This window comes from Fundulus heteroclitus, chromosome 20 (genome assembly GCF_011125445.2).
Source record: "Fundulus heteroclitus isolate FHET01 chromosome 20, MU-UCD_Fhet_4.1, whole genome shotgun sequence".
Taxonomy (NCBI): domain Eukaryota; kingdom Metazoa; phylum Chordata; class Actinopteri; order Cyprinodontiformes; family Fundulidae; genus Fundulus; species Fundulus heteroclitus.
This window is the reverse complement of record NC_046380.1, coordinates 26,749,948-26,765,025: the sequence shown is the minus strand read 5'-3', so window position 1 is coordinate 26,765,025 and position 15,078 is coordinate 26,749,948. Positions and strand designations below refer to the sequence as shown.

General features: G+C 40.0%; 1 protein-coding gene across 1 annotated transcript; it reads left to right on the top strand.

Annotated features, from left to right (window-relative positions):
• The first annotated feature begins 473 nt into the window (after nt 1-473).
• Nucleotides 474-13,178, top strand: npepl1 (aminopeptidase like 1). Its single transcript, XM_036151998.1, has 12 exons — nt 474-697; nt 4,215-4,400; nt 4,565-4,732; nt 4,829-4,918; nt 5,081-5,162; nt 6,985-7,127; nt 8,070-8,147; nt 8,237-8,337; nt 9,332-9,455; nt 9,543-9,719; nt 10,808-10,918; nt 12,293-13,178. Exons 1-12 carry the CDS (start codon nt 548-550, stop codon nt 12,449-12,451), a joined length of 1,569 nt encoding a protein of 522 aa, XP_036007891.1. The 5' UTR covers nt 474-547; the 3' UTR covers nt 12,452-13,178.
• The last annotated feature ends 1,900 nt before the right edge of the window (nt 13,179-15,078 follow it).

The window sequence follows — 15,078 nt, the reverse complement described above, 5'->3', positions numbered from 1 at the left end:
ACTGAGGTAAAGAGCTCCCAGAAGGTTAGGAATCGTCTATCAAGAAACCGAAAACACTAATTTGTCCTATCCTGGCTGCCATCACCAGACAGGACCGCCGTTACTTCATGGTAAAGTGTAGAGTAGGAAATCTCAACTTCATTTTGAGTTTCGATTAAACATGAAATAACGTTGGAATAAATGGCAATGTTTTTTTTTTCTTTAGCATTAACTGTATAGCCCACTAAAGACATAATTTAATCAAATGTTCTAAATGTATACCCTATTCCACAATATTTCTCCACATGACGTTGCTTTCTTACTTTTGGACTTGAGTTGCCTCAGGCTATCTGAGTTACCACCAAGAAAATCCGATTATTATTATTATTATTATTATTATTATTATTATTATTATTATTATTATTATTATTATTATTATTATTATTATTATTATTATGCGTGCAACTGAAGAGTGAGAGTTTCCGGTGTGGACTTTGAACGCAGCATAACGTTTCCCACCAGGGAACGAACTCTGCTCTTGGCTGCTGGTGGTTCTTGAATCGCAGAAATGGCGAACGTGGTGCTGGAGTTCAAGGTTTCTGCTGGTGACTCGGATCCTCAGAGTCGGCCCGTCCTGATTCTGGGCCAGCAGAGCAACCTGCAACAAGTCAGCTGGAGCCACATCAAAGGAAAACTGCAGCCCGTCGTTAGCAAAGAGGTGAAGGGAATGCTACAGCCGGGTGTTAGCTAGCGTTAGCTCCAGGCTAACTGAAGCTAACGCTAGCTAAGACGCTAGAGTTAATTAAGTTCGGTTACCCAGGCGCTGATGTTATCTAATGTTAAATTACCTCAAGAGAACAGCTTTAAGGATGTTTTCATGTTGGTTGATTTTTTTTCTTTTTAGCGTTATTAATATGGCTTTAAAATGATACTGTATTCATTGGTGCTCTACAATCTATAAATTACCAAAAAAATGTGGGTGTAAAGTTTAATACTTTTTTAAATATGGCTTATCAATAGGGATTTGTATGGGGATGACCGTTCTAAATGACAGGATAAATTCCCATTTCCCGTTCCTTGGTTATAAAGGGTTATTATCATTATTGTTTTATTTTTTCATTAAGATCCAAGCAAAAAGAGAAGTTATTGGTTTATCCATTGGACAATCTGCTAACAGATTTAGGTTGCCCTCTCAACCAACACACAAACACAAGCGCATCCAGTCTTCCGATATCTTGTTTTTCCAGCAGGACTGAGGCAGACAGCTTGGTGGATCTGGTTGCCTTTCCTGTGTCTTGCAGATTTGTTCTACAAGGGGGAATAATGGATCAACCCTATTGTTACGTTCAATTTAAGGGAATTTTTATAATTTTTTGCTTGTTTAGGTTGCTGTCTTTTTGAAAATCTTACTCAAACCTACTCAGTGTGAACTGACCTGCCGGTCCAGATAACTATAGGTGCGTCTCTATTCAATACTGTAAGTGGTGCGTTATGATTTAATTGGATTCAGTTGGATGATGTCATTTATTCTACATATTTGTTCATACATTTGTGACCCAGGCTATAGGAAAGCTTTTGCCAAGACAAAAAAAAAAAAAGTTCTTAAAAATAGATTACCGGTAAGTATGTTTGGAACTTTTCAAAATTATTTATGCATTTTAATACATTGTATGAATCCACCTTACATAAAATGACATAAAGAAATGTATCAAGAACACAGAGGCACACAAAGTCAACGTGGTGATTGAGTGAGTGAAAGCTTTGTGTGAGAATCAAATTCAGGGGATTATTGTAGTGCAACAGTTTAGGAGACAAAAAAAAAAGACTACTTTAAAAAGTATATCAATGCGAACTCTCGTGGCAGCTCTGGCTCTCACTGCTGCCTCAATACAGTGATTCCAGAAAGACCGGTGCGTTAGGTAAAGTCGCCATTAAAACATAAAAGTCGCTTGTTGCTAGTCGCTTTTTGAAAGAAAATTGCTAGGAGGGTCTGAAAAGTCGCTAAATATGACAACGAAGATGCTAAATTGGACTGGACTGTCATCTCTAGTTTTCTTTCCCTCCTGAGAGCAGTGCACTGCTCAGTAGCCACTAGCCAGTTTCGCAGCCAAACAGGAAGGAGCAGGCTGCGATTTTTTTTTTTATTAATATTATTTATTTTTAAAATAAATAATATTTTAACGTTTCATGATATTTACATTCATTTCAATATCAGATTGTGGTTAGTGTAAGTGCATAAATATAAGCTATACATAGTATAGGGTGAATATATCTCATATGCTTTACATTGTTTTGCCATATATTTAAAAAAAAACAACGTAATTCTGAAGGTTTGGCGGCTTTTATTTTGCCGTGGCTGTGTGCCACGATCAACTACATTTAGCGGAAACCATGAGTAACCAATGTCGCTGTTACTTTACTCTGGTGCCCTTATTTTACCCTGGTAATGACAGGCCTTGGATTTATTTAAAGGTGGCATGACATCACTGTATAAACCATTTCATGTAGTTGATATTGCGGCATATGTAACTTCTCTAAAGAATTTCGTTAAGGTCAGCTTGTTGTACGTCAGGCCAAATGTTCCTCCTCAGTAAAAGGATTGGTTGTGGTAATGATATGCAGCTCTAGCCAATCAGAGTAAACCCAACTAGGGTTTACTCTGATTGGCTACAATCAGATTTGGAAAACCGGTCAAACACGCCCGACACCACTTTCCCCCTCCATCCACACCTCTCTCCTCTCCGTGCAGCGCTCCATTGCAAATCCGTTATTCTGGTATTATGGCTAGCTGAAGTGTTGTGTTGCAGGATGTCGGACATGCAAGAAATAAAATAAACTGATGGGTAATTACAGTGTTGTGGTCGCCACCTTCCACGTTGGTACAAACATTTTTTTTGCCACGTTCAAAAACCCCAACTTGAATTCCCCCACAGGAAACAGTCTTCAGTAAAGTCCTGATAAATTAGCTTCTGCCACTCTTCTGTGATTCTCTCGTCCTTTGGAGACAGAGCTCTCTTTGAGCAGGTGCTTTGACCTTCAATGTAGACAATCACTCGGCCTCATCAGTGCACAGCAGATCATATTATACTGCCAAAACCTCAGAAAAATGTAATTTGTTGTCATAGCCCCTTCAAACGCATACCGTATTTTTTTTAGACTATAAGTCGCTCCAGAATATGAGTCGCATCAGTTAAAAAATGCGTCATAAAGAGGAAAAAAAACATATATGTCACACCGGATTATAATTTGCACCGGACTAAACGTATTTATTTAGAAATTTATTTCCCACAATCCAAGACTAAAGAAGGACATTTAATCTTGTAAGCAAACTTATTCAATTACAAAGCTGCATCCACAACCAGGTGGATAACCTGGAACATACCTGGGATGTTGAATGAGGTAAATTATCATTGCCAGCCAGCAACTTAAGCCGGGAAAATTATACAGAAATTAGACCCTGAGCGTAACGGTGCTACGCGCTAAGATAACAGTATGACACAGATGTTTGAGAGCAACATGAAGTTCACATGCATCAGCGAAGTTGTAAACCGCCGGGACATCAGACCTGTAGCTAGCGCTAGCTGTTATTAGCTTCACGGCGGTCTGCGCCCTTCAAGCTGCTCCACCCAACGCTCTGCTACGTGAATGCAGACTAAAACAGCGAAACAACATACAAACGTGTTCAGTCTTTGTTGTCTATAAGGTAATGTTTCAATTAATTTTTAAGTGGTACAAGAGCAACATATAGTTTTCAGAAGCCTACATTGCCCTCTTGTGGCTATAGACGGTAATGTTTACTTCTTGGTTCATGTTGGTCAATATGAATTAACATTTAAAATTGATATATAAGTCGCACCTGGCTATAAGTCGCAGGATCAGCCAAACCATGAAAAAAGGTTAGACTTAAAGTCAGGAAAATATGGTAATTGTTTATCTGTGTAGACGGTTGTTCAAATGTCTTTTTACACTTAAACCAATCAGATCTCTGCTGACTTATTTCTGTCTGAAATTTGATACATGGATTTTCACCCTAAATCGTCCTAATTGACAAAATGTAAATATAACTGATGGAAATTATAAACCTGCAATATGTAAGTACACCAGTGAATTACAATCACATGATTATTTGTTGTTGTTTTTTACCTCTATAAAACACAACAAATAAGCTTTAGTTTCTTTACAGAGAACCATGAGTTTCATCTTGTTTTTTTTTTTGTTTTTTTGTTTTTTCTCAGACCTGGCAGGCAGCACTCAGTGCTTTGAACCCCAACCCCACGGACAGCTGCCCCCTGTACCTGAACCAAGCCGTGGTGGCCGCTCTTCCTTCACGAGTCAGCAGGCACAACAGCCCGGCCTCCGTCCACTTCCTGTCCCGCCTGATCCGCTCCTGCCTCCCTGGAGGGAACAACCGCTGCATAGTGGTCAGCATCCTCACCAGAGTCTTATCTATCCTTGTCAAAATGTCACACTCAACCTTAATTTACTAAACAGGGATGATTCCTCTGTGCCTCTTTCTCTGATACTCAAATTCTGGTCACCATCCTTAGTTATTAAGCAGCTAACGCACGTGTTTTACCCTCTGCAGGTGGTGTGTGAGCGTTCAGACGTGTTCGCCTCTGCTTGCGCCATCGCCAGGGCGTTCCCCCTCTTCACCCGCCGCTCCGCATCCTCTCGCAGGACTGAGAAAAAACACGTGACTGTGGAGTTTGTGCTCATCGGTGGTGACAGCAGTCTAGATGAAGCAGAACTTGGGGTACTGCTTTGTTTAGTTTCCCCTCTTAGTCACAGAATTTCATGTTTTAGTGTTTTTTTTTTCTAACTAGTGTTTGTTTTTTTTTGCACATTTTAGTGTCTCTCCAATGCTGCCGATGGTGTGCGGCTGGCAGCTCGCATTGTGGACACTCCATGCAATGAGATGAACACGGACCACTTCTTAGACGTGAGTGGTCATGTTTGGGGAACTGTAGTTCCTATTTCACCCCATGACAGTTTCCCAAGATGTTCAAAAATACGGTTTCCCAAAAGCCTTTCAGTGATCGCTCTCTCATTCTGATAAGTTTGAACAACATCACTGTAGCAAGTGTTTTTGTTTGTTTAACAGGAAATAAAGGCTGTGGGAAGTGAACTAGGAATTACTCCGGTCATCATTCGTGGAGAGGAACTGAAACAAAGAGGTTTTGGAGGTACTGCATCTGCATGCTGTCTGTTGTTTTCTGTACTTTAGTAAAGTTTCCTTTGTTACTTTCCCTGCTGCGGATAATAAGACATAGAGGGCCATTATATCTCAAGATACCATCCGTTCATTTTTGGCTTAATGGGAATTGGGTTGCCAGACATGGTTCTTTCTAGACCAGAGCAAAACAAATTAATAATATATGACAATGTTTTAACTTAATTAGGGCAAAACCAATAGTTTGGAAAACATGTATCATTTAAAAGTCTCACTTCTCTGCTTGGCTAAACAGCAGACTAGAACAGATCCCCTCAATCTGGGGCCCCCGGGTTGGGGGTCCGTGAAACGCATGTTGTCGGGTCTGACGAGGCACTGCTGAGGATGTGTCGGGGTTCAGCTGAGTAACACAATAGGCAAATATTTAACTCCATCCACTTCATCAAGTAGGGTAAAAGCCAAATCAGCTAAAATTAGGAAGTATGACAACAGTTACATCGACTTTGGCTTTATTGAGAATGAGGATCTAGTCTGCACTAAATCTCTAATATAAGGTGTATTTATATAGATTTTTAAAAACATTCATAATTCCTAATGTATTTAACAGTACAAAATGCTGTTTAAAAATACTATCAGCAGGAGGAATCTGAAGGGGTCCTTGGAAAAATGTTAACGCTGCTAAGCGGTCCCTGGCCACGAAAAGTTTGAGAACCCCTGGACTAGATAAGCCTTTAGTACAAGTGTTTATATCCTGTATGGAAGTATATACCTTTGATTTAGTTGTGCAATTTAATTAGTTTATTTCATTTTATTATAATTGCTTATCTTTAGTGTCACTGTGTACTTCCATTCGTCTGTTTGATATTGATACGCATACAGGTACGTTTTAATATGCTTAAACAGCTAGCGTTAGCTCATGATGTGTACTTCACTTTAGCAGATACAGCAGGGAGGATGTATCTGTTAATGCAGCACAGCTGGCATAAATGGGCCAGTTTATATCAAATTTGATGGAATTTAGTATCTTTGAATAATTAATTTTATATAAAAAAAAATTATTTTGTCAACCCTACTTGGTAATATGTTTGTTCGCCCAATTAGATGGACTCTTGATTGAAACTGCACACTTGAGCTCTTAATGAAACCTAATGAAGCGTTGCCTATTTATCAAGAGTCATAACTCTTATAAACATACTAAATAAGTAAATATAGCGCTAGTAAACTTTACTGAGCAACTGTGAGTGAGATGCATCCAGCGTGCTTGCTTTATTATATACTGTTTCCAGTAGAGCATGTTGGGAATAAGCTTGTTAGATGTGTTGATATTAATATTTTATCTCCACAAAACCATGAAAACAACGAAAGCAGCAAATGTTTCAGCAGAGCCTCCAGAAAGGACCCTGACAGAGCAGCAGCTGGGTTTCGCAACGTTTCTGCCTAGTTTCAAAGTCTGGAATATGGTCACATTTAAATATTTACCCTTTAGGATGAGTTTGCTTAATAGTACAGATTTTATTCCCCAACCCATCATCATGTATCCATCTGTCCTTCAGTTTGTCCATCTCTCTGTTTTTCCATTTATCAGTCAGTCCATTTGTTTTTGTCATTTATTGCCCTTAATAGAGAGAAAAATTAAATTCAGAACACAGGTTATATGAGTCTCAAAGCGTGAAATCCAATCATTAAAGACGAATGGGAACCCTGCTGTGGGGCATCTGCATCATGGTTAAGGGGCAGAATATTCATAATCTGTGAGTTTCTGCCACTTTGTTGGATTATCTCATCCTTAGTAACACAGTTATTTATCTGTTTTTTGTTTTCCTCCGATCTCTCAGGTATTCACGGTGTTGGAAAGGCAGCAGAGCATCCTCCTGCATTAGCTGTGCTGAGCCACACTCCTGACGGGGCGACGCAGACCATCGCATGGGTGGGCAAAGGCATCGTGTACGACACCGGTGGACTCAGCATCAAGGGAAAGGTGAGCGCCGCATCTGTGTGGGTGGAAGCAGGCACTCTGATCAGGACCAAATATCAGCTGACTCGTAGATGTTCAATAAACATTCATATTATTCTGACTAAGCTTGAGTGGCTGCCTTTTTTTGCATACTTTATTGTTTTTCAGAGATTTTCTAATCCATTTTAAAGATGGATTAACTGCCTAGTTAGTAGGGCTGAACAATTAATCGCATTTTCAATATAACCGCGATTTAAAAAAAAAACAAAACAATTTCCAAATCGCAGAGGTCTGCAATTTTTGGCTATGTAACAATTAGTGAATCAGACGCGTCCATTAGGTGTCAGTAAAATGTTTAAAGTGGGTTTGCCTCCACATGGAAGGGTAGACAGTTGCAGCAGTGAGATAATCTAATTTTATTACTTGTTTTAGAGTTTATATAATCATACATAGCATTAAGTACAGGTCAACCAGTTTAATACGTTGACTGGTTAAATTTTATGTCCAACAAGGATCAATGTCCATTCAATTAAAAGCTGTTCTCTTGAATAATATTCTGATTAATAGAAACATTAAAAGTTCTTGTTTTAAATAGTCCTTCTTTACAAACATCTTTTTTTTAGAGAACATTTTTGTTGCTTGTGGTTAATGCAGAGAAAAGTCAAAATTGCAATTTTGGTTGAAATATATTGTAGGCAGAACGCAATAATTTCTGCTCTGAGTTTAGATGCTGCGGGTCTTTTAGCAATTAATCCGCACAGCGAGGAAACAAATTGATTTGTTGTGTGTATATGTTTAAAAAGACATGATGAATTAAACTGGGGGAAAAAAATCGCAATATTAAGAAAAAAAAATCGCAATTAGATTATTTTGCAAAATCGTTCAGCCCTAGTAGTTAGTAGTAGTTTCCTATGTTTGTAAAAGTAAAATAAAGATGCATGTCTCTGTTTGTGTAATTCTTATTAGACCACAATGCCCGGGATGAAGAGAGACTGTGGGGGAGCTGCTGCCATATTGGGAGCTTTCAAGGCCACCATCAAACAGGTGAGGCAGCTGCTGACTTTCATGTTAGCTGTTTTTTTTTTAACCCGCTGCTTTGTTTTCAATCGGCTTCTCCTCGTTGTCGCCCTCAGGGCTTCAAGGACAACCTCCACGCGGTGTTCTGTCTCGCCGAGAACTCAGTGGGACCCACAGCCACTCGTCCCGATGACATCCACACCCTCTACTCTGGAAAGTGAGACTCGTTTGAACGATAAAGTGTATCCGGATAGCTAGATGAGATTTCTCCTGGATGATAGCACTACGGTTGTATCTAATATCGTTCTCCACGCCCAACATGTATCTAACCATGTGTAAGCTGTTTAAAGGAGTCATAACCTAGTATTTCACATATGCTGTCCTTCTGAAAATGGTGGTGGAAGTTAAAGGTATACTATGCAACCGGGGTTGATTTTTCCAGCGAGGCTCCCCCCAGAGGGCGAAAGTAAAAGTGCACTGTCGTCAAGATGCTCAGCTGTTCTGGTTTCTCCATCAAGCCAGGGCGCGATTGTTTTGAGCTTAGCAGACAGGCGAACGGCAACGAAAAGTGGAAAAAACGGCAGTACAAACGATGACTAAACACAGTGAAAGTATGAACATCAAGCTTCCCGCAGTGCTATCTTGGTGAGGCTGCCGCCGCGGCCGCCTCGCCAGTTTTGTTATTATTATTATTATTATTATTATTATAATTTTTTTTTTTTATGTTGGCGAGCCGCCGCGGTAGCGTCTCGCCAACATAAAAGAAAATATATATTAATAATAATAAAACTCGATATGCTTGCATGTTTATTTGACGTTAACACGCGGTTCTTTGTTGTTGCTTTCGCGGTGCATATAGTGAATGGCAGGGCAAAAACACATGGAGTTCTCGCCGTAAAGCGAGACTTCTGAACCTGTGTGCGGGCCGTGAGCTCTTGCAATTGCAAGTGCGGTATTTCCCCCACAGACCACCAGGGCGGCCGAGAAAACCTTTGTTTAACCTGAAATGACTCATTTAAGCATCCAAAACGGTATGGAACACATTAATTAACTGAAAAATGTTGCATAGTATGCCTTTAATGTTCAGTCATTTTAGGAGATTTTTTTTTTTAAACTAAGGCCCAACACTAACAGACAAGTTTTAACATAAAAAAAAGTCTGATTTCCGGGTGACGACTCTTTTTAAAGGTGTGTTTTTGTTTCGTCTGAAGGACGGTAGAGATCAACAACACCGACGCAGAGGGCAGGCTGGTGCTGGCGGATGGAGTGGTGTACGCCTGCAAAGATCTGTCTGCCGACATTATTCTGGACATGGCCACTCTAACGGGGGCTCAGGTGCTTCTTTGTTTGAACCCACGCAGGCAAACACCGTGCAGGTGTTGTCTTTTGTATTTACGGCCACTCTTTTGCTCTTCCGTTCAGGGAATTTCCACAGGGAAGTACCACGCAGCCGTCATGACCAACAGCGAGCAGTGGGAGGTGGCGTGTGTGCGCGCAGGTCGCAGCAGCGGCGATCTCGCCCACCCTCTGGTTTACTGTCCTGAGCTGCACTTCAGCGAGTTCACCTCGGCTGTGGCCGACATGAAAAACTCTGTGGCTGTAAGTGTCAAACTCCGAGATATTTAATGCCTTAGAGCATGGGTTCCCAGACTTACCAGCCTGCCACGCCCAAAATAACAGCATCAGAAACTGGGTATTTGTTTATTTTGAAATGTCTTCGCCTACTTCATGTTGTCAGACGGGATCAGGTCATTTCTTTATTCTACATGTCTGGCAGTGATCAAGTCTGGGTATTCAGTTCATTTATAATTTAACAAGACTACTAAATAATTTTTCTCGTAGAGCTGGTTTGGATAGTTTTTATTTCACAAATTAAATAATGTGAAAACTGCCTCTTGTGGTTCTTCTGAGTCTGAGACGTCACTACCTCTATGGGGATACGGGTAACTTCTGAGTCGCCTTCAGTCAGTAACGGTGTCCACATAGGAGCATTTTTGTCAGTAGGACGCAACATTTGGTAGGATTTAATGTTCTTTGTGCATTGTAATCATTGCATTAATGATCTGCATATCGATAATACATCTGTCCAGTTAGATAAACTCTGTAAGTCTCCTTAATGTCCACACCTGAGGAGTAGTTTTAGTGTTTGAGACTCTGCAGCTTGCAGAAAGTGGTGATGATGTTGTGTAATGTTAAAAAAGGAAAAGAGACAGGAAATATTGTTGCAATTTTCTGCAGTAGTCTCACAAATACTTATTAAGGCCTTAAATGTAGCACTTAATAGAGCATGTTCACTGACCAGAAAAAGATGGGATTTTTGAGATTCTAACCAGCCAGTCTCTGTTTAAGCAGATTGAGCTAGAAGTTACTAATTTCCTGTCACCAGCAGATTTCTGCGTCTCTGTCCGATAGCTTTGGGGATGTTACAACTGCAGGATGCAAACATGTCTTTCCTCATTTTTGTAATTTTTTAATGGAGTGCAGATGTCTTGTGCATCTCGCGAGCGTTTCTAATTCCAGTTAAAGAAATGAAGCTCTCCAAAAAGTTGTAAAACTTGGAGAATTTTGCAGAACCTTTTACTGGTTTCTGTGTTAATCTTGAAGTGAAAAGTTTAAAGTGACAGATGCTATAGTTTATTTAGAATTAGTTGCAGAGTTAATTCTTTTTTAATCACTTTGTTTTTCAGGACCGTGAGAATGCCCAGAGCTCCTGTGCTGGCCTCTTCATCGGTTCCCATTTGGGCTTCGATTGGCCCGGTGTCTGGGTCCATGTCGACATCGCTTCTCCGGTTCACGCGGTTAGTACCTGTCAGCTTTATTTACTGCAGCTACGTCCGATTAGTTGGCACTCGCATATTTATCCTGAGGCCTAACAGGTGATCATTGGGACTTTGAAGTAGATCATAAAGTTCAACCAAAACTATGTTTTCATGTCTGCCAGTGATTACTGTTTGACCCAAAACATGGTAAACTGGAACATTTCATAATTTAAATGATTATAGGTAGAGTGCATTAAATGGTGGGAAATTTTGGCATTTCATCCACCAACCTCATTCTGTTTTTCTTTCTTTTTGTTCTTTTTTTTATCGACCGTTTGTAGTTTAAAACAGTTGATTTCTAACATTATTGGTCTATAAAGTAGAAAGTAAAGTAGAAAAAGTAGAAATCCCTTTTTGTGTCGATACTGGCTTAACATCCTAGCTGTGTAATAAAACTAGCTGACAAATCATTTAAACTGGAGGACAAGTTCCAACGTAGCTGCTGTCTTTATGCTTCAGAGGAACAAGCCAGGCTAAACATGTTGGCTTTCTGTGCTTAAAATGCTGGATTTCAACTGTTAGATCTTTGAGATGAAAAGACTACTATACATTTCCTAAAATCTGCCTCCCTACATGTATGATTGTCATTTTATTCTTGCATCTGTTGAGCCCCAAAACAAGCAGCCATCTTTATCCCTAGATAAATATGCAGAATACATGAGGAAAATGTATTTTTGGTCTAACGTATCAATTATAATACAAAGAAAATTTGAAAGCTGGACTTTTTATTTTATCAAAGAAACCAAAAAAGCTTTAATTTTTTTTAATTGTGAGGTTTCCTCACAATTACATGTATCAGGCTTTAAAGGGTAACGAGGTGATCGCCTGAAGCCATCAGGGTAGAAAATCAGGATCATTCTACTTAATTTTGTCTTATTAGGTCTTCCTAAGTTAGTAATATGAATATAATAATAAAAATGAATATAAACCTGTCTTTGCATGATTTGAGGCCTGGAAATTCTGAGTTATATGTAATAAAACAAATGATCACACTTTAAATGGTAAACTAAACATTTTGGAGTTGTGTTTTTGTTTTTTCCAGAGATCAACAGTTTGCATATATTAAAATGTATAGAACATTTGTAAAGACCTTGTTGTTGCTTCCATTGTTGAGGCAGTTTTTTTACTTTTCAGAAACCCAGTGACCACAGCTCTTATTCTGCAGCCTCGTAATATTCCTGCAGGTCTTTTCTCTCGCTCAGCTCGTAAAGAAACGGAGCTCACAGCCACTTTCTCTGTAATCAGAGCTGGTTTACAGGCTTGACGAGGCATTTCGGTCCTGAAATAAACCAGGGAAATGACCTTCAAATGAAGACCAGACCTCAGTGTTTAACTGTTTTTGTTTTTTCGCAGGGTGAGCGTGCCACCGGGTTCGGTGTCGCTCTGCTCATGGCGCTGTTCGGCCAGGCATCGGACGACTCCATGCTGAACCAGGTGTCTCCTCTGGGAGCTCCATCCAACAAGTGTGAAGACCAGATGGAGCGGGACTGCAAGAGACGAAGACTGGTGTAGACCAGCAAACGGTTCACTCCTCCACCTCGGAGCCGCCGCCTAGAGGCCCAACCGTTGAAGCTCGTCCAGCAAGCTGAAACATTTTAAACTGGTGTTTGATTAAATTTGATGTGGATGAATAACAGACGATCAGTAAAATCAGATGTGAGAACGACGACGATCAAACACCGACCTTCACTTGTCCTCGTTAATGATCAGCTTCTTTCCTTTTCGTTTACTATGATTATGATGGAATAATAGGTTAGAAATCAAACTAAAGTGGGTTTATTGTCTTATTAATCAGTTTATTCAGGTTTATTGTGATTCTTTTTTCAAAAGATTTTAACACATACCTCGCAGATTTTTCTTTAAAATAACCACCTTATCAGCAGGAATCTATTTGCAACTGTATACTTTTATGCAAATGGGGGATAATGCCATTATGTCTTACACATTGTGATCTCCAGTGGATGGTTAGTTCGACGTGTTGGGAACCACTGCACTTTGTATTAATCCTGGTGATCCTGGCACTAAAGCATTAAGTGCTCCCCGCAGGTTTTAACAGTGTGTGTGTCAGAGAAAAATGACATGTTTTGTCAGCTTAAAGCACGTGTGTTGTGTTGTTAGTAGCAGTGTTTTGTCAGAGTCCTGCACAACGACGTCTTTCCACATGTCTGACAATCATGCCTCTCTTTAAAGACGGTGCCATCTGAGGAAAGAAATAAAAGAACTAGTATGTGAACTTGAAGCAGATGGTCTTGTATTTGTTCCAGTTTTATGTTCCAAAATCAAGAATACAAGTTGTGTCAAAGCTTAATCTTTTATGGATTATTCACATGATTGAGGAAGACCTTTATACTTCAGCCTGTCATGTGACACGGCAGCATGAAACTTGATGAGTCAGCATAAATGCAGTGCAGTTTTTGCACAGTACAGCTCAGATTTATTTCTCTTAGCCGTTTCCCAACAAATGGGGGAAAAATGGGTGCTTTACTCGAGTGGTACGCTCTCATGTCTTTCCCGTGTTAGAGTGACTGGAGAGGAAAGAGCTTGTTTGTCAAAAATTGGCACAAACAAAAGGTGTGACTGATCAAAATTCCTCAGAAACTGATCTGTTCGAGGAGGATAAATTTAAGAAGTGGTTTAGTTAGACTTTTTTATCAGAAATTAAAAGAGCAGGGAGAAATATTACAGGTTTTTATTTACAGGATTCAGTTTTTCACTCTGAATACAAGCATTTCTTAAACTTTTCAGTATAAGATAATACTGCTGTGATTAAGAAATAGAGGGTCCAACAAATGAACCATATCAAAAATTGCACTTGGTTATCTGTGGCGTTTTGCAAAAGAAACCTGACCACATTCTGACAGATAACAACCACACCCAAATGTATTTTATTCTCATTTTATGTGATAGACCAACATGAAATGATGAGTAATAGTTTAAATTGGAAGACAAAGAAAAATCAGAAAAGTATGCCTTTCATTTGCAGTTAATCCCTGATTCAAGACTTTTCCTACTGGTTGCTAGAACCACCTTTTGTCACAATAGCAGTTCCGGGATGTTTCTCTACCCTGGCTGCACAGTTAGAACATTGACATCTTTCCATTCTCTGTAAAACCGCTTAGACTGCATGAAGAGCATCTCTGAGCAACGTTTTTCAAGAAATTTGGTCCACCATTGTAACACACAAATGTGCTTTGCTCCAAACCATTACATTATAGCCCTGGCTCTATGTTTGAGGTCATCGTCTCGCCGGATGGTGAACCGCCAACTCAGTGTCAACCTGAGAAGCTTTTTTTTTTTTTTTTGTTGGAACTTGAGAAACTGTCCAAAGGTTTCCTCTTGTTCTTCGAGGGTGGGACCTATTTGGTCCTGACCAGATATAACAATTTTTTTTTCTGGTTCTTGCCACATAGTGTAAAAGAACAGATTGTTTTTGTCCTTGCATAGTACGTAAAGACCATTTGTAACACATATGAAAGACCCTTTAAACATTTTCCATTTAATATGGCACGCGTTACAAATTGATTACACACATATGTGAAATTAATAGTGAGTAATTGAATATGTCGTCGCTTATCAATATTATAATTTATAATGTTGAGTCCAACGGTATATATAAATGCATTCTAAATGTTTGAGGATAACCATCATATGGCGCATAAGATGGGAGGACACCAGGCTGCAGGGAACTGCGCTGGCTCCTTTCTGTTCACCCTCTACGCTGCAGACTTCTCCTAGACTGGGATCCTTTGGAGTGCAGGGCCGCTTCTGAAGACCTTGACTCCGTGGTTACATCATCCATCTTCTATGGTGTAGTTTTATCGGAGGAGCAGCTCATCTCCAGCTGAAAGGAAGCAGTTAGACAAGCTCGTCAGGAAGGCTGGCTCTGTCCTAAGATGCCCCTTTGACTCAGTACAGGAGACAGACTGACTCACAGCTGTTGGACAGTGTCTCCACCCTGTGCATGAAGCTGTTTTAGAGTTGGAGAGCTGACCTCCTCCAGTGACAGACTGTTAACTGCACAGAGGAGTGTTAGCGCAGATCCCTCCTGCCAGCAGCTGTAGGACTTGACAACCTTCACTGCTCCCAAAAAACTCAGAAAGTTGTGTACATCCCTGCTGTTATCAGCACTGTTTTTCATA

What these genes read in the sequence shown, in the direction of transcription:
- npepl1 (XM_036151998.1), top strand. Translation starts at nt 548, where the DNA reads ATGGCGAACGTGGTGCTGGAGTTCAAGGTTTCTGCTGGTGACTCGGAT. An exon ending in AGCCCGTCGTTAGCAAAGAG is followed by an intron (nt 698 to 4,214) that starts GTGAAGGGAATG and finishes GTTTTTTCTCAG; the next exon opens with ACCTGGCAGGCAGCACTCAG. An exon ending in TAGATGAAGCAGAACTTGGG is followed by an intron (nt 4,733 to 4,828) that starts GTACTGCTTTGT and finishes TGCACATTTTAG; the next exon opens with TGTCTCTCCAATGCTGCCGA.